This window comes from Lepisma saccharinum, chromosome 21 (assembly GCF_977018435.1).
Source record: "Lepisma saccharinum chromosome 21, izLepSacc3.1, whole genome shotgun sequence".
Classification (NCBI taxonomy): domain Eukaryota; kingdom Metazoa; phylum Arthropoda; class Insecta; order Zygentoma; family Lepismatidae; genus Lepisma; species Lepisma saccharinum.
Window position 1 is genome coordinate 57479612 of NC_139249.1, and position 20613 is coordinate 57500224.

Here is a 20613-nt window from a genome sequence, read left to right on the forward strand (position 1 = left end):
ATCTCATTTGGCTTGGTCTGTAGAGAAAATAAGTTTTGAACGAGAAATAGCATTTAACGCGAATTTCTCGATAAAATCAAGTTTTGACCCTATATTAGAAATCTATTAATTAAAAAGCTTTTCAGGCTCTGATATACATAATAGTTTAAAGAATATCATCTTGGGTTTGGTCTGTATAGAAAATGAATCAAGTGAATATTAGCATTGAAAGCGGATATGTCGAAAATTCAAGATTTGATCCTATATACGAAATGTCAGAATTGATACGCATTTCAGGCTCTAAAAAGGTTAATAATTCAACATTTTAATAAAAAACATCTCTGGATAAATCTACAGAGAAAATGAGTCTCAAGTGAGTATTAGCATTGAATGTGAATTTCTCAAAAAATGAAGTTTTGATCCTATAGTCGAAATGTCAAAATTAAAACGCTTTCAAGGCCCTCAAAAACATAATAATTCAACATTTTAGTGAAAATCATCTCTGGCTAGATCTGTAGAGAAAATGAGTTGAAGACGAATACTAACATTGAATGTGAATTTCTCGAACAATCAAATTTTGATCCTTTAGTCGAAATGTCAGAAATCAAACGCATTTCAGGCTCTGAAAAGCTTAATAATTCAACATTTTAATGAACATCATCTCTGGGTTGGCCTGTAGAGAAAATGAGTATCAAACGAGTACTAGCTTTGAACGCGTATATCTCGAAAAATCAAGTATCCATGCTGTAGTCCAAATGTCATAATAAAAACGCTTTTCAGGCTCTGAAAAATATAATAATTCAACATTTTCATGAAAATCATCTCCGGCTAGGTCTGCAGAGAAAATGAGTTTCAAACGAGTACTGTATATGAACGCGTATTTTTCGAAAAATCAAGTAAACAACCTATAGTCCAAATGTCATAATTAAAGCGCTTTTCGGGCTCTGAAAACAATTATTCAAGATTTTAATGAAATTCATCTCTGGTTTGGTCTGTATAGAAAATAAATCTCAAGTGATTATTAACATTGAAAGCGAATTTCTCGAAAAATCAAGTTTTGATCCTTTAGTAGAAATGTCAGAATTAAAACGCTTTTCAGGCTGTGAAAAGCTTAATAATTCAACATTTTTATGAAAATCATCTCTGGCTTGGTCTGTTGAGAAATGAGTTTCGAAATTAAATTAGCCTTTAATGCGAATTTCTCGAAAAATCAAGTTTTGATTCTATAGGCGTAATATAATAATTAATACTCTTTTCAGACTCTGATATACATAATAATTCAACATTTTAAAGAACATCATCTCTGGCTAGGTCTGGAGAGAAATTGAGTATCAAACGAGTACTAGCATTGAACGCGTATTTCTCGAAAATTCAAGTATTCATGCTGTAGTCCAAATGTCATAATAAAAACGCTTTTCAGGCTCTGAAAAACATAATAAATCAACATTTTCATGAAAATCATCTCCGGCTAGGTCTGCAGAGAAAATAACTTTCAAACGAGTACTATCTATGAACGCGTATTTTTCGAAAAATCATGTAAACAACCTATAGTCCAAATATAATTAAAGCGCTTTTCGGGCTCTGAAAAACAAATATTCAAGATTTTAATGAAATTCATCACTGGCTTGGTCTGTATAGAAAATCAATCTCAAGTGATTATTAACATTGAAAGCGAAAGTCTGGAAAAATCAAGTTTTCCTGCTTTAGACGAAATGTCAGAATTAAAACGATTTTCAGGCTGTGAGAAGCTTAATAATTCAACATTTTAATAAAAATCATCTGTCGCTAGGTCTGTAGAGAAAATGAGTTTTAGACGAGTACTAGCATTGAACGTGAAATCCTTGAAAAATGAAATTTTGATCTTATATTCGAAATGTCAGAATTAAAACGCTTTTCAGGCTGTGAGAAGCTTAATAATTCAACATTTTAATAAAAATCATCTGTCGCTAGGTCTGTAGAGAAAATGAGTTTTAGACGAGTACTAGCATTGAACGTGAAATCCTTGAAAAATGAAATTTTGATCCTATATTTGAAATGTCAGAATTAAAACGCTTTTCAGGCTCTGCAAAGCATAATAATTTAACATTTTAATGAAAATCATCTCTAGCATTGAGCGCGTATTTCTCGAGAAATCAAGTATACATTTTATAGTACTAATGTCATAATAAAAACGTTTTTCATGCTCTGAGAAGCATAATAATTCAACATTTTAAGGAAAATCATATCTGTGTTGGCCTGTAGAGAAAATAAGTTTCAAGTGAGTATTAGTATTGAACACGAATTTCTCGAAAAGTAAAGTTTTGATGCTATAGTCGAAATGTCAGAATTTAAACGCTTTTTAAGCTCTGAAAAGCATTATAATTCAACATTTCCTTCTCATTTGGCTTGGTCTGTTGAGAAAATAAGTTTTGAACGAGAAATAGCATTTAACGCGAATTTCTCGATAAAATCAAGTTTTGACCCTATATTAGAAATCTATTAATTAAAACGCTTTTCAACATTTTAATAAAAAACATCTCTGGATAAATCTACAGAGAAAATGAGTCTCAAGTGAGTATTAGCATTGAATGTGAATTTCTCAAAAAATGAAGTTTTGATCCTATAGTCGAAATGTCAAAATTAAAACGCTTTCAAGGCCCTCAAAAACATAATAATTCAACATTTTAGTGAAAATCATCTCTGGCTAGATCTGTAGAGAAAAGGAGTTGAAGACGAATACTAACATTGAATGTGAATTTCTCCAACAATCAAATTTTGATCCTTTAGTCGAAATGTCAGAAATAAAACGCATTTCAGGCTCTGAAAAGCTTAATAATTCAACATTTTAATGAACATCATCTCTGGCTATGTCTGGAGAGAAAATGAGTATCAAACGAGTACTAGCATTGAACGCGTATTTCTCGAAAAATCAAGTATCCATGCTGTAGTCCAAATGTCATAATAAAAACGCTTTTCAGGCTCTGAAAAACATAATAATTCAACATTTTCATGAAAATCATCTCCGGCTAGGTCTGCAGAGAAAATGAGTTTCAAACGAGTACTGTATATGAACGCGTATTTTTCGAAAAATCAAGTAAACAACCTATAGTCCAAATGTCATAATTAAAGCGCTTTTCGGGCTCTGAAAAACAATTATTCAAGATTTTAAAGAAATTCATCTCTGGCTTAGTCTGTATAGAAAATAAATCTCAAGTGATTATTAACATTGAAAGCGAATTTCTCGAAAAATCAAGTTTTGATCCTTTAGTAGAAATGTCAGAATTAAAACGCTTTTCAGGCTATGTTAATAATTCAACATTTTCATGAAAATCATCTCTGGCTAGTTCTGGAGAGAAAATGAGTATCAAACGAGTACTAGCGTTGAACGCGTATTTCCCGAAAAATCAAGTATCCATGCTGTAGTCCAAATGTCATAACGCTTCTCAGGCTCTTAAAAAGATAATAATTCAACATTTTAAAGAAAATCATCTCTGGCTATGTCTGGAGAGAAAATGAGTATCAAACGAGTACTAGCATTGAACGTGAATTTCTTGAAAAATGAAATTTTGATCCTATATTCGAAAAGTCAGAATTAAAACGCTTTTCAGGCTCTGCAAAGCATAATAATTTAACATTTTAATGAAAATTATCTCTAGCATTGAGCGCGTATTTCTCGAGAAATCAAGTATACATTTTATAGTCCTAATGTCATAATAAAAACGTTTTTCATGCTCTGAGAAGCATAATAATTCAACATTTTAATGAAAATCATCTCTGGCTAGGTCTGTAGAGAAAATGAGTTGAAGACGAGTACTAACATTGAATGTGAATTTCTCGAAAAATCAAATTTTGATCCTTTAGTCGAAATGTCAGAAATAAAACGCATTTCAGGCTCTGAAAAGTATAATATTTGAACATTTTAAGGAAAATCATCTCTGGGTTGGCCTGTAGAGAAAATAAGTTTTAAACGAGCGCGAATTTCTCGAAAAATCAAGTTTTCATCCTATATTCGAAATGTAATAATTAAAACGCAGTTGAGGCTCTGATATACATAGTAATTCAACATTTTAATGAACATAATTTCTGGCTATTTCTGGAGAGAAAATGAGTATCAAACAAGTAAATTGAACGCGAATTTCTCGAAAAATCAAGTATTCATACTATAAACCAGGTATCATAATTAAAACGCTTCTCAGGCTCTGAAAAACATAATAATACAAACATTTTCATGAAAATCATCTGTCGCTTGGTCTGTAGAGAAAATGAGTTTCAAACTTAAATTAGCCTTTAATGCGAATCTCTCGAAAAATCAAGTTTTGATCCTATAGGCGTAATGTAATAATTAATACGCTTTTCAGGCTCTGAAAATCTTAATAATTAAACATTTTAAAGGAAATCATCTCTGGCTAGGCCTGCAGAGAAAAATGAGTTACAAACGAATGCTAGCATTGAACGCGAATTTCTCGAGAAATCAAGTTTTGATCCTTTATTCGAAATGTCAGAATTAAAACGCATTTCAGGGTCTGAAAAGCATATAATATTTGAACATTTTAATGAAAATCATCTCTGGCTTGGTCTGTACAGAAAATTAGTCTCAAAAAAGTATTAGCATTGAACACGAATTTCTCGTAAAATCAAGTTTTGACCCTATATACGAAATCTATTAAAACGCTTTTCAGGCTCTGATATACATAATAATGCAACAGTTTAAAGAATATCATCTTGGGTTTGGTCTATAGAAAATGAATCAAGTGAATATTAGCATTGAAAGCGGATATGTCGAAAATTCAAGATTTGATCCTATATTCGAAATGTCAGAATTGATACGCATTTCAGGCTCTAAAAAGGTTAATAATTCAACATTTTAATAAAAAACATCTCTTGATAAATCTGCAGAGAAAATGAGTCTCAAGTGAGTATTAGCATTGAACGCGTATTTCTCGAAAAATCAAGTATCCATGCTGTAGTCCAAATGTCATAATAAAAACGCTTTTCAGGCTCTTAAAAACATAATAATTCAACATTTTAATGAAAATCATCTCTGGCTAGGTCTGTAGAGAAAATGAGTTGAAGACGAGTACTAACATTGAATGTGAATTTATCGAAAAATCAAATTTTGATCCTTTAATCGAAATGTCAGAATTAAAACGCTTTTCAGGCTCTGAAAAGCATAATAATTTAACATTTTAATGAAAATCATCTCTAGCATTGAGCGCGTATTTCTCGAGAAATCAAGTATACATTTTATATTCCTAATGTCATAATAAAAACGTTTCACATTCTCTGAGAAGCATAATAATTCAACATTTTAAGGAAAATCATATCTGTGTTGGCCTGTAGAGAAAATAAGTTTCAAGTGAGTATTAGCATTTAACACGAATTTCTCGAAAAATCAAGTTTTAATGCTATAGTCGAAATGTCAGAATTTAAACGCTTTTTAAGCTTTGAAAAGCATTATAATTCAACATTTGCTTGAATATCTCATTTGGCTTGGTCTGTAGAGAAAATAAGTTTTGAACGAGAAATAGCATTTAACGCGAATTTCTCGATAAAATCAAGTTTTGTCCCTATATTAGAAATCTATTAATTAAAACGCTTTTCAGGCTCTGATATACATAATAATGCAACAGTTTAAAGAATATCATCTTGGGTTTATTCTGTATAGAAAATGAATCAAGTGAATATTAGCATTGAAAGCGGATAACTCGAAAATTCAAGATTTGATCCTATATTCGAAATGTCAGAATTGATACGCATTTCAGGCTCTAAAAGGTTAATAATTCAACTTTTTAATAAAAAACATCTCTGGATAAATCTGCAGAGAAAATGATTCTCAAGTGAGTATTAGCATTGAATGTGAATTTCTCAAAAAATGAAGTTTTGATCCTATAGGCGAAAGGTAATATTTTAAACGCTTTTCAGGCTCTGATAAACAAACTAATTCAACATTTTGAAGAATATAATCTCGGGCTTGGTCTGTATAGAAAATGAATCTCAAGTGAATATTAGCGTTGAGAGCGAATTTCTCGAAAAATCAAGTTTTGATCCTATATTCGAAATGTAATAATTAAAACGCAGTTGAGGCTCTGATATACATAATAATTCAACATTTTAATGAACATAATTTCTGGCTAGGTCTGGAGAGAAAAAGAGTATCAAACAAGTACTAGCATTGAACGCGAATTTCTCGAAAAATCAAGTATACATTTTATAGTCCTAATGTCATAATAAAAACGTTTTTCATGCTCTGAGAAGCATAATAATTCAACATTTTAAGGAAAATCATATCTGTGTTGGCCTGTAGGGAAAATACAAGTGAGTATTAGCATTGAACACGAATTTCTCGAAAAATCAAGTATTCATATTATAGACCAAATATCATAATTAAAACGCTTTTCAGGCTCTGAAAAACATAATAATACAACATTTTCATGAAAATCATCTGTCGCTTGGTCTGTAGAGAAAATGAGTTTCAAACTTAAATTAGCCTTTAATGCGAATCTCTCGAAAAATCAAGTTTTGATCCTATGGGCGTAATGTAATAATTTATACGCTTTTCAGGCTCTGAAAATCTTAATAATTAAACATTTTAAAGAAAATCATCTCTGGCTAGGTCTGGAGAGAAAAATGAGTTTCAAACGAGAGCTAGCATTGAACGCGAATTTCTCGAAAAGTCAAGTTTTGATCCTATAGTCGAAATATCAGAATCAAGACGCCTTTCAGTCTCTGAAAAGCATAACAATTCAACGTTTTCATGAAAATAATCTCTGGCTTGGTCTGTATAAAAAATGAGTCTCAAGTGAGTATTAGCATTAAAACCGAATTTCTCGAAAAATCAAGTTTTGATCCTATAGCCGAAATGTCAGCTATCACAATAGATTAGATCAACCTGTTAAAGCTACTCCCAAAATTGAAACAGCATCAACGTATTCCCCATTAAACCAATGCTATTTTGACATATTACATTATCGACAATTCCTATATAAACGTTTCTTCTTATAACCTAGAAATACCTAATCATGGATCTTTGGCCTACACATGACATTACAGAAACCTCAATTCTTTGGTGCTCTTACATGGTTTTTTTGCTAAGGTAAAAAGGTAAAGTGTTCCCCTGTGCATAGCACCACGCCATGAAGGCGTATAGGGGGTGTTGGGGTAACGCCCCACACTTTCTTGATCCGGTCGTGAATGGGGGTGATGTGATCAGCATCACGCCCCTGACCGCCTTTACCCCCCAGGGTTTCCCCCAGGTACCCATGTTATTCGACGCTGGGTAGGCGCCGGGGCCGCTTCCACCGTTAGAAAAGTTCCCGGATTTGAACCGGCCGGGGATCGAACCCGGGACCTTGAGCATGGTAGTCAGACGCGTTACCGACTGAGCCACCGCGGCCACTGCTAAGGTACGTAGCGTATCAATTTATCCCCACTGCATCGTCGTGAAATTACGTAAGTGCATTTTTTAATACCTTTCTTTTTTTACCAACTCGTAACGAACAAGTTCCTTGATAATTATACAGCGCTACACTGCGATAATGCTGTATATACGTACTTCGTCAAATTAGCCGTACATAAACTAGAAAGGGAACAAAACGTGACGTCACGTTACTCTGGGGCAATTGTGACGTTTGTCTTGAAAGTTGCGAAGGAAAAAATGTAGCCCTTTCGTTTGCACTCTTTACATTATTTCTTGATAATTCGCACTTGCAATATAATCCGCCATAACTATGTACATTCCTCCGATGACACTTCGTTATTCACTATCAACTGGCAACAAAAGTACATACCTCGGCGACGAATCTATACGACTGCATGGTTTCTTGATGATTGTAACATACAAAGTCAAACGTCCGTCTTCCTAAGCGCCGTTATCCAAACACGTCCAAACTTCCTGGAAGGCAGCTTGTATCTTTTCCTCGAACATCGTCAATTGTGTTCTCATCGTGCATACACAACTTCGACCAAGAAGAAACAGGAATCAAAATGGGCAACAGTCAAAACACTTCGTATAGTCCCACCACTACTTTGCTTCCATCTCTCCAGCAATAACTCTCTCGGATATTATTCACCATACAGTCTGGAAAGAACTTCTTGCCAAGTTCCGAGAGTTAAAGACAGGCAATGCTCTCGAAGGTCGAATCGGGGGAGGAGGAGGTACGTATATCTTGGCCAACGTGTCCAATGTTCCTTCGGGTCGAGACTGTACTTCAAAACTGGCGACTTCCGTCTATGCATAAACGTGGAAACCAAGTGATGCAACTGAGGGCCTCTAGCGGCGATTCAACCAACTAGCCATAACAAAAGACTGACGCAAGGCGTACGGAAGTGATGAGGAAAACTGAGGTTTTTCTACGCGATAATATAACGTAATGCTTCTATTACTAATCTGCGTAGAAAAATGTCACACTTGGTCTGTACAGAAAATGAATCTCAAATGAATATTAGCATCGATCCCGAATTTCTCGAAAAATCAAGTTTTGATCCTAAAGGCGAAATGTAATAATTAAAGTGATTTTCAGGCTCTGAAAAGCATAATAATTCAACATTTTAAAGAAAATCATCTCTGGCTCGGTCTGTATAGAAAATGCGTCTCAAATGAATAGTAGAATTGAACGCGAATTTCTCGAAAAATCAAGTTTTGATCCTATATTCGAAGTTTAATAATTAAAACGCTTTTCAGTCTCTGAAAAGCATAATAATTCAACATTTTAAGGAATATCATCTCTGGGTAGGCCTGTAGAGAAAATAAGTTTCAAACAAGTGCTAGCAATCAACGCGAATTTCTTGAAAAGCCTTAAGTTCACGATATACTTACACACTATTATTTACAATATTAAGAACACTTACAAAGTTTCACTGGGTTGGAAGTTTCGTATGAGTCATTCCATGCCAAATCAACACTGATATGTGTAATTTCCAACCTGACCATCTCCGATTTTCATGAAATTTGGGGAGTTGAAAGTATGCATGGAACTTAGTAACTATGAAAATTTTTAGTCTCGTGCCTCTTGTAATTGTTAAATTATTGAATGTCAAAGTTAGCAGAAATTGCCCTTTTTGAGCCGCTTAGGTATACTAAATGTGCTGTAACTCCGCCACTATTTCACCTAGAAAGCTCAAATCAAGCTTATTGTACAGGGAATTGAACAAGCTTTCCAGTGATATATAAAAAACCCAACTTTCGATAAAAATATAATCTTGTCACGTGACCTTGACTTTTGACCTTGAATATCTCAAAACATGTCATCACCAAAAATCGTGAAAAAAAAATATTTGGTCCCTCATGCCATACTATAAAACATACCAAAAAATTATTCTGGGACTGCAATGGGATGAGAAGATACAAAATAATATGTGTAACTATGTGACTGATAAAAGTCCCATTACATGAACTATACATGAACTATGCCGAGTCAAAAGTCCTTTAACACCCCCTACAAAATGTAAAGGAGTTATCCTGGTCATGAAAGAAATAGGTTAGGCACAGGGAGATCTCTAGCTGTGTGTGTCAAGCGCAAATGCACATCATCTCTGTTACTTTTTTCTTTTATCGAGAAGGAAAAAAAACAACCAACACTCGGAATGGGAGCCAAAGACAAAAAACTTCCATCTCTCAAACTCACAGATTATATTCACATAGCACACTTTGCTCTGATTTGCTGTTCCACAAAATCCAGTCGAGGAAAGCCAGTTGCGATTAGAACATGGCATATTCCTCAAAACCAGTCAAGCAGCCAGCCAGCAGCAGTTTTTTCCACCCAGGTAGCCAGTACAGCGTCCATTAGGGCATTCCTACTGGAAATCCAGTTCAGTGTGATAAACAGAAAGACAAGCATTTGCCATCTACTTAGGTTCCTACATCTTCTAGCCAAATTGCTGTTCATAGATTCGAGATTTTTTTAGTGATTTCTTTTACATTCACATCACAACCAAAGAGCAGATAATTGGTGACATCAACTTTTGGAACACGTGAATAATCATTTAATTTATATTTTAAAAATTTGGCTTTTAGCCGTTTAGCTTGGGCTTGTTTTCATTTGCTTGCTCTACACACACCCGGGACAGGGTGTAGACCAGCGATTCTCTAAGTATGCTCTGCAGGGCCTTGATGAAGTCTGATGAGTTTTTGGCATGGTGTTGGGACTTGCCCATCAGAGGTTGGAGTTTTGCAGTTAGGAATTTGGCGAGTCTGTAGGTAGGGAATCCGTAGCACTGATGATAGGTCTTAATGGTTCAACAGCTTTGTGTATTTTAGGAAGGCCTCACAGTCATGGTGGTATTTTTCCATTGGGTGTAACCGGTCCCGGGTTTCTTTCGGCAGTGTGGATTTCTAAAGTAAAGCTCAGGTTTTACTCTCTATTGCTGCAGTAGGGTCTTGGTGTGTGTACCATCGGTGATTTTGCTGTTGTAGTCTGTGGATTGGAGTAAAACAGCAGTGTTTCCTTTGTCTGCTAGTAGAATAATAATGTCCTGGTCTTCTCTCAGTTGCTTTGAGTGCAGCTTTCTCTGTTGCTGTGATGTTCAGCTATGGCTGAACCACATATGCTTCTCAACGTATGTCCTGGCCGGTTGTGACGGGAAGATCTTTTGCAGCTTGCTCGATTCTGCTGATTATGTCTGTGGTTCGAATGGTCTTAGGAGCTGGCGTGAAGTTCAACCCCTTCAACAGGATGGTTGGCAAGCAGCTGACTTGTCTGAGGCTAAGCGGATGTATTTACTGCTCTGCTCGGCTGCTGTCTTGGTGGTTGTTTCTATCCATTCCCATTCGGAGAAAAGGAAGAAGAGATTTCCAAGTGAATATGGAGTAGGCTTCCGTCTGTCGATGCAAGTTCTATCTAGTGAAATGTATTCTTTCTCTTTCCAACATGATGCTGATGGATCTTAGTATCCTATCCATGGCTGTATTTTTGATCAGATATTTCAGAGGCTTGGGATGATTTTGAAAGAGAGACGGGAAGAGAACCATCAAAGAAATGTTAAAGAATTCTGGCAAACAGTCAAAAAAGCTTAAAGGGTTTAGACATGCTACAAGAATGTAGTAGTATGTGGAAAAGATGAAGAGAAAACAATGTCCGAAGTCCAAAAACTAGCCTTGGACAGAAAAGTGTACAAGAAATGGATGATTTAGATACCATGTCATATCATCATTAAAATACTGTAATTTTATCTATTTTGAGGAACAATATATACGTAATACAGGTTATTTCTGTCATAAAGTGGTAAATTAACAAATCTAAAAGTTTGATTCTTGAATACATTACATTTGCCACTTTATTAGTGAACACATTGATACTGAAATACTACAGTAGACACTATAGTTTTATAGATTCTCTAACCAATTTTAAAAAATTGTCTAAAATAGCATATATTTTTTTTTACTAATCAATGTGAAAAGTGTAGTACAAGCTATGCCTAAATCTGCAGCTATTTCAGTTTTATGTGGATTATAGCGTTCACTTCCTGTGTATTTTTTATTTTCCGGTCAAGCATGTAAGTTTTCCTCTTTCCGTTCTCCACGGCTGACCAGTGAGATTTCCAAGTGAGTATGGAGTAGGCTTCTGTCTGTCGATGCAAGTTCCATCTAGTGAAATGTATTCTTTCTCGTTCAAACTGAAAACTGGAACTGTGACATTGTTGTAGCTTGGTTACATACAAATCAACTGTATTTTATTAAAATTAGTACGTATAACACTGAATTACGTACAAAAAAGGTTTAATTAACACTTTTTTAAATTATATTTTGCCGGGACCTACAATAATATATGTATAAATCAGAATTACGCAGAACTGAGTTACGTATAAATCAGTCTTAACTGTATTGCAGTTTGATAAAGATGTGTATTATATTATTGTTTCTGTATCTCTGTAAGAAAGTCAATGATGACAACAGATTGGCTTTCTTGGTGCATTAATCTTCAATTCGGAGGATCCGCTGCAACATTTCCTCCCTGTAGAGGTGTGTGAAATAATTCTTGAAGCTCTCCTGGCAGCAAATGATGATGAGGTTTACTCGGGATTTCCAGATAGGCTTCAAAGCTCTTAGGAGTCAACGTCACTCTCATATTTAGAGATTCAAGTTGACCCAGCCTGGTTAGCAATAGTCGACTGGGAGCATGGATGTCCGATATACAGCACCTGATTGACCCACCATCTACAGCAGACCCCCCACCAAACACATTGCCACAACACATATCTGCACTTCAACCCCTGAAGATGAGAGTAACATCAGTTCTCGAAAGCTTGGAAGCCTATCCGGAAATCACTTGTTGATATCCCGAGAAAACATCTTGAACAACTATTATTATTATTTCATGAACTTAGTATGGCATTAATTTTGGTTCCACCATTGAATACTGGAACCTCCAAAACACAGGGCATGATTCCAAACCTGAATATATAGGTGAAATGAAGTAACAGGGTTCAGGAATAGAATTTTTCACCACGACTGTTATTTTCATGATGTCATTACACACGAACGAGAGCTTAAAAACTTGGGGTTCCAGGCATTTTGTATTCAGGTATGGATGTAGTATGCCCACCCCAAAGGAAAAGTTCTCTGCCAGAAGTGAAATATTCTACCACTTTTACTTTCTTTCTGACCACACTTGTGAAGTTGTATCACTTCTAAAGTTCTTAAAATACTCTAATAATCAGCCCAAAATATTATTCATAATTATTAAGTAATTTATGCTAAAATGTTAAAACAGGCACTAAAAAATTTAATTTTATACAGTTTAGTTAATATATTTCAGAAAACATGTCGAGTAGTGACAATATATTTTATTTCATAAATTCTCCAATTGATTCTGGCCGTTGTAGCTCAGTCCTTAGGGTGTCTGACTACCACGTGAGAGACCCATGTTTGATCCCCAGCAGGTGAGAACAGAGATTTTTTTCCACCTGTTCAGGCAGCTCCAGTGCCCAACCAGCGTCGCATAAAGTGGGTACCTGGAGGAAACTCTGGGGGGTAAAGGCTGATCACATTATGCCCACCTTTGGCCATGATCAAGAAACTGTGGAGCCCTAACTCCACACTCTCTATATGCCTTCATGGCATGGTGCAAAGCACAGAGATTCTCTTTAATTTGGTGCAAAGAAGAAGGTTCTATTTCAATGCTGTAGGAAGTTACCGGTAAATGTGTTTAAAGACTACACTACAAATTCTGTTTATGGCCATATTGATCGATAGGAGTGCTAGCGTAGCCAGTTCGTCACATACCCAGTGCATGCAGCAGACGAACTGGCTACACTAGCAGCATGCAGAGAAATGACAAGAACACGAGGCCAGGCCAACAGTGAAGCAAAAGGTTCGCAAGTGGATGGTGGTTAAGGCCATCAAAATTAATAGAACTTCTGCAAGTAAGTTTCAGGGAAAGAGTAGTAACTCACTTACGATTAATTAAAAGTTCACAATATTGTGTTACACCAGAGGCAGACTAGCCAAATGGGAATCCTCAATGAAATTGGTGCCTACTATACAAAGAACTGCATAACAATGCCTTCCCAAAATATGTTTGCTATCTTCAAAATTTTATTCCTCTGCTGATATATTCCACATGAAATACTAAATAAAACTTGAAAGAAAAAAACAATTGTTGGTCATATTTGGTAATGTGCAAAGTCATTGCTTGTAAGGAGTGGGTAGTAGATACTAATTCAAAATTCATATTTTGTTATTATTTTATATCTGAAGAGCAATCCACTCTTACTCTTGCCTACATATCTCATATCTGATACATGAAATAAACTAGGGATGGGCAGATATGAAATTCTGGTCAATACTGATAAAGAACAGACATAAAATTTACGAATACCCATAATTGATATTTTATCGATCCGATATAAGGTGGCCGCGGTGGCTCAGTCGGTAACGCATCTGACTACCATGCTAAAGGTCCCGGATTCGATCCCCGGCCGGTTCAAATCCGGGAACTTTTCTAACGGTGGAAGCGGCCCCGGTGCCTACCCAGCGTCGAATAACATGGGTACCTGGGGGAAACCCTGGGGGGTAAAGGCGGTCAGGGGCGTGATGCTGATCACATCACCCCCACTCACGACCGGATCAAGAAAGTGTGGGGCGTTACCCCCACACCCCCTATACGCCTTCATGGCATGGTGCTATGCACAGGGGAACACTTTACTTTTTTTTTTTTATAAAATTCCAAATGGTTCTTGAAGAACCTCCTTAATAAATGTTTGTTTCCAGGTGACTGCAGGGCAAAAGAAGTTGCATATTTAGACATTTACTTTTTTTAAAAGTAGGGCATGGAGATTATCCATAAAAATTATAACAAAATGCCAGAATTTCTCACTAAATTATACTGGATCGGCAAAATAATTGGTAATTTTACTGATACACCGATATGCCTATATCGGTCAATACCAATAGAGTACTGATTCATCTCTCCCAACCCTAAACTAAACATTTGAGGTGCAATACAAACAGTACAGTTTTTCATATATACAGTTACTTTATTAAGGTTTGAAATTTATATTTCAACATCCTATAACAGCATTCATAACAAATTATTATTATTACAAGTATTCCCGTCTTCATTATCTGTCCTCTGGTTTGTTAGGTGCACCAACTAGAAACCACTTTCCTCTAGCTCTAACAGTTTCACGACGAACAATTCGCTTCTTGTCATCAAGGCACATACTCAACCCTTTGATAACCTGCAAAAAAATTACCATTCTTTATCAGCAAACAGATCTGTGTATATAACACTAACAAAGAAAGTAGGAAACGAACACACACACTAACTCACTCACTCACTCACACTCTCTCTCTCTCTCTCTCTCTCTCTCCATAGACAGATGATTTAGCATATAAAAATACAGAATTTAAATACTAGGGTGAATCAAAAAGTAAGTTACACCCCACACATGTTCCTGTACTAAGAGATAAAATAATCACGCTGGTTTAGTATGTGAGTAGTCACAGTGTGAGTATGGCGTGTCAACTGAGATGGCGTCCAACATTCAGGTGCGATCCGTCGTCCGATTTTTGTGGGCACAAAGGCGTAATGAGAGAAAATCTATCGCCAAATTGTCAAGGTGTATGGTGAAAATGCGATGTCAGGCCCCATGATCGCAAAATGGTGCCAGATGTTCAAAGGGGGAAGATCGACTGTGAACGATGAACCGCGTGTTGGCCGGCCTGCAACTGTGAACACTATCAACAACGTGGAGCATGTGAATGCAATCATTCTTGCTAACTGCTGCGTGAAAATTAGAGATTGCAAGTGAAATGAACATATCCTATGGTAGTGCTTCTATGCTGATTTGGGATCAGATGGGTTATCGTGAACTGTGCTCTCGCTGGGTGCCGCGCTTGTTAACCGACTGGCACAAAAAACAACATTTTGATGCTGCGCTGTCATTTCTTCGGCGTTATTCCACGGATGGTCAACAGTTTCTGAGCAAAATAATCACAGGAGATGAGTCTTGGGTGCACCAATACACTCCCGAGACAAAGAGGGCATCCATGGAATGGACAGACAAGGATTCGCCACCACCAAGAAAAGCCAAAACCTGTCCAACGATTCGAAAGGTAATGCTGACTATCTTCTTCGATTCCGAAGGTGTTGTATATAGTGAGTTTGTGCCCAGAGGACCAACAATCAGTGCTACAACATACTGTGAGACTTTAAAGAAGCTGAGAAAAGCCATTAAAGATCGAAGGTCCGGAAGATTGAATAATGGGGTTGTTGTTCTTCATGACAATGCTAGCCCCCTACAGCTGGTGTCACACAGGATTTACTGCAGAAATTCAAGTGGGAAGTGTAGTCTCACCCTCCCTATAGCCCCGATTTGGTACCCTGTGACTACCACCTTATCGGTTCTCTCAAACAAGACCTACGTGGTCAGCATTTTGCGTCAGATGAGGAAGTGCAGGAAGCAGTCTCAAAGTGGTTCAAAGAAATTGGATGGAATTTTTACACACAAGGAATCATAAAACTGGTCACACGATACGAAAAGTGCTTGGAACACCTTAGTGACTATGTCAAAAAAAGTTAAATGTTCATGCATTTTCGTCTAATACATTTTTTCTTCCTAATGTGTTTTGTTTGTTATTTACATGGGGTGTAACTTACTTTTTGATTCACCCACGGAGTAACAGGGTGGCCTCTAAGACCACAATTAAATTCAAGTATAATTCCTGGTTTTCAATGTGAACTTTTAAAAAATTCAAGGGTACTAGTAGATGTTTTCTGTATTTCAACCTTATAAATTACCACCTCTCACCACCCACACACATAGAGACACAGATATATGAACAATACAAAGGGTCTGTGCAATTCCAACGTACCCAAAAATTTTAATTAAGTTCAATTAAATGATATATATAATTTACGTTTAATTTAAGGTGCGGAGTTTACATATGCCATTATATATACTGAAGCTCAAAATATATAAACACAAGTCACAAATTACAGGATATACTAAACTACTAAAATTGTTAATTGTATAAGAATTTCAAACTCAAATTTACCTAATCAACTTCAAGATATCGTATGTTGCAATAATCTTCCATCTGTCAGATAGATTGTTCTGCAAAGGACACTAACAAAGTAAACGGATTGAGAGAATTCGGTTTTATTTTCCATGAAGCTTACATTTTCTTGCTCTATGTAAATAAAAGCTAAACTGTGAAAAACTTGGCCCAGGGCATTTATAAATAAATATGTATAAATTCAATGGTATTGGATTAATAAAAGTTGCAATTTTTTTCACGTCTACGGAGAAAAATTCATGCATAATTCCTGGAGCCAATAATTCACACAGAATTCCTGGTGAGTAGTCACTCTGAGTACAACATGGCTGCACATTATGTAGTACATGTAAGGGTACAGTGGCAGAGTAGCCACCCCTACAAGCTTCACAATGTGTGAAAAATAAATTGTAGTAAATAACAGCATTCATTACATTCCTGGGCCAACAATATCAAACTGAACGCTGGGTAATGAAAGCTTTTCATTGAGTGACACACAAACTCTATCCACAATTTCTCTGAGTTTCCAGAATCCTCACATCTCTCCAGAACAATCAATAAACAGTACATTACTATTAGAAATCATATTTTTTTATTTAAAAAATCATTTTTGATGATTTTTTTTATTTAAATCAGATCCTTTTATTTAAATCAATTTTTTTAACATGCTTAAATGTGCTTGTATGGTTTTTGACACCATACATTTAGAAAACTGCTTTTTAATAGAAAGGTTTTTCTGGTAAATGGCCTGTAAAATATTTGAACAGTTTGGTTAAAGCAAATAAAAAATTGTATGTAAATATACTTTTTCTGTTTCTGATGCTCTATATATGACCCTACTATGGAAATGTTTGTTGAGTGTGTTAAGAAACTATACTAATTTCAGTAACATTCTTCTAGTGAAAATAAAACATTCAAGATGTACTATGTAATTGTAATTTTAAATATTTTTTATAGTCTTTGAAGCTGAATTTTGGTGATTTCTTAAAGGTATATCAGCTGCCATGTTTATTTACAGCTTGATAATAATGACACTATGGTTTAACGTGATTAGTGTCTTGTACATTATTCTACACAAAATTTTTGCTATTATTGCCCATAAAAATTATTGAATTTTATATCAAGAGAAATTTAAGCGTGTCTGCAGTTTACATATTTACATATTACATTTCCTATTGTATGAGCTTCACTCTATCAGTACATATATTTTGTCTCCTTTCTTAGAGCATAAGAAACACCATTCAATGATTACGAGATTAATGTACTTTCACCAAAAATGATTCTGATATCTACAGATCCCTTATGTACATTATTTTATAAATTATTTCTTTAAAGTGATTTAAATGAGCGCCTTTTTTTTTAAAAAAAAAAAACAAAAAACATCCAATTTAAATTTAGATTTAAATCAACCTAGTAACATCCATAGACATCTGCTTAATTGTAGGAAAAGACATAGGATGCCATGCAAAGGTACTGAGGGGCATTACAGACATTCGTACAACTACATGCTATTGATGCACAAACTGGTATTTGCCATTTGGTAATGAATCAACTGCATCATGCAAACACCTGTGTGCAGCCAGTCTCAGGGATGCCTAGCTTGACATAGCACAATGTGGCACTGTATCCAGAGTGGCTACTATAGAACCATTGCAACATTCAAGTATTTCCAGTTTTCAAGGTGAACTTTCGAAGAATTCAAGGGTACAATTAGAAGTTTTCTCTATTTAAACCTTAAGTATTACCACCTCTCACTCGGGTTCAATACCCAGTGAAGGCACATAGTGGTTCGGATCCCACTTTAAACTGTGGGTCCAGTCCCGATTAGCCTTCCTGTGCATAAGGTGGACTTAAAATACCAACTCAATCAATCAATCAAAACCACCTCTCACTACTCACACACATACCCACACAAATATATTAACAATATAAAGGGTCTGTGTGATTCCAACATATCTAAAAATTCTAATTCAATTCAATTAAACTAATATATATATATATTTAAAATATTTAGTTTAAGGTGCAGAGTTTACATTCACCATTTCACATACTCAATCGAAAATCTACAAACACAAGTCACAAATGTTATGGAATACGAGGGTCACTATTTATATTTTGAGCCTAACAATGAAAACCAGGAATTTGGCATTGAAAACTGCTTTATTGTTTTTCGAAGTATTCTCCTTTATGGTCAATACACTTTTGCATTCGTTCGAACCATTTGTCAAAGCAGTTTTTCCAATCTTCTTGAGACACCTCCATAATATGGTTTTTGAACGCATCAACGGCATCTTCCGCCGACGAAAATCGTTGTCCACGCAATTTATTCTTGACATTCGGGAACAAGAAGAAGTCATTGGGTGCCAAATCAGGACTGTACGGCGGATGACCCATCAATACGATTTTTTGACTGTTCATAAAGTCGGTTGTTAGACGAGATGTGTGACAGCTGGCATTGTCTTAATGAAGAATGATCAGACGGCGTTTGCTAGAGGTCTTCGGTCAAATACGGAAAACAAACAAACAAATTGTTGTGTACCATTCAGAGTTTACCGTTCTACGTTCCTCTAAAGGCACAGTTGCCACATGACCAGTTTTCCCGAAAAAACAGGCGACCATTTGTTTCGATGTGCTTCAAGCACGAACAACTTTTGTTGGATTGGGTTCATCTTGAAACACCCATACAGTCGACTGCTGTTTATGTTCCGGCTCATATGCATATATCCATGATTCGTCACCTGTTACAATCTTATATACGTCTTTTGAAGCACCACGATTGTATTTAGTGAGCATTTGTTTTGCACCAATTGACGTGAGCGTCTTTTTGAGTTTTTGTCAAATTGTGTGGGATCCAACGAGAACATACCTTTCTCACAGCTAAATGATCATGTAATATTTTATATATGCTGGTGGAACTAATGCCTACGGTTGCCTCAATCTCACAGTATGTCACATGACGATCTTACAGTATTAGGTTTTGCACAGCATCAATGTTTTCTTGAACAACAACTGATTTTGGACGACCTTCGCGAATCTCGTCGGTGAGCGAATGGCGGCCACGATTAAATTTGTTATACCAGCGTTTCACAGTGGCAAAGGATGGGGCTTCATCGGCAAATGTGGAAGTAAGTTAATCGATGCACTCTTGTCTTGATAATCCACGTCGAAAATCGTAAAAAATCATCGCACGAAAATTCCATTTATTTAATTAAATGAATTAAATTCCAGTTAATTCCATTTTATTGTTGTCGTGCAATCTCCAAGGCAACATAAACAACACAAATGAAGCTACTGACAAAACATTTGAAGTACGTTATGGTCAATAATGCCAGACGATTCCGTGCAAACGTCAAATCGCGCCTAACTTCAATCAGTGTTGCCAAGGCTCAAAATATAAATAGTGACCCTCGTATACTAATCTATGAAAAATTGTTACTTGTATAAGAAAATTCAAACTCAAGTTTACCAAATCAACTTCGAGATATAGGATCTTGCAATAAACTTATGTCTGTCAGACAGATTGTTCTGCAAAGATCACTAACAAAGTAAACAAATTGACAGAATTCAGTTTTATTTTCTACACAGCTTTATCTTGCTTCAGTTAAATTGTGAAAAACTTGCCTCAGGGCATTTATAAATATGTGTACATTCAATGAGAACTGGATTAATAAGAGAAAAATTCATGCAGAATTCCAGGAACTTGAGGAATTTCTGGTGGGTAGCCACCCTGCATTTATAGTAGTTTAGCCTTCTCTAGTGGTCTGGAGGAAAGGGGAGGGGGTTTCTGCACATGTCATGTGTTCACCTTTATACTTTGCCTATAATTTTCATCATCAATTCTTACTTTACCCAGTACTGTAGGGTATCTATCAGAATATGTTGTTATACATTACCTTACCTACCCTAACCTAACTCCGGATTTCATTGACATCACAGTTTCAAATCTTGTACAGTTCTTGAGTAACAGTGTTTATGTATATAGTGAAAATGCAGGACTTGTTTTTGAAACAATAACTACCCAAATATTGATTACACCAGCCTACAAAACAATTTTCCCCTGATATAAGCATGTAATATCTCATGGGAAAGATCTCTCCAGGGCCTTTCAAATGTTGTCTGAATCACTTCCATAGGTGCAGTGATTGACAAAATATTGTGAT

The 20613-nt window shown here is 35.8% G+C and overlaps 1 protein-coding gene across 2 annotated transcripts in view; it reads right to left on the minus strand.

Annotated features, from left to right (window-relative positions):
• Window positions 1–14441: 14441 nt before the first annotated feature.
• The window catches only part of Mms19 (MMS19 nucleotide excision repair protein), a 316830-nt gene continuing 310658 nt past the window's right edge, over window positions 14442–20613 (minus strand). For both annotated transcript variants that reach the window (XM_083142473.1, XM_083142472.1), the window contains exon 19: window positions 14442–14634. In XM_083142473.1, the coding sequence (XP_082998599.1) occupies window positions 14515–14634 (120 nt within the window). In that variant the 3' untranslated portion in view covers window positions 14442–14514. The remainder of the gene's footprint in view (window positions 14635–20613) is intronic.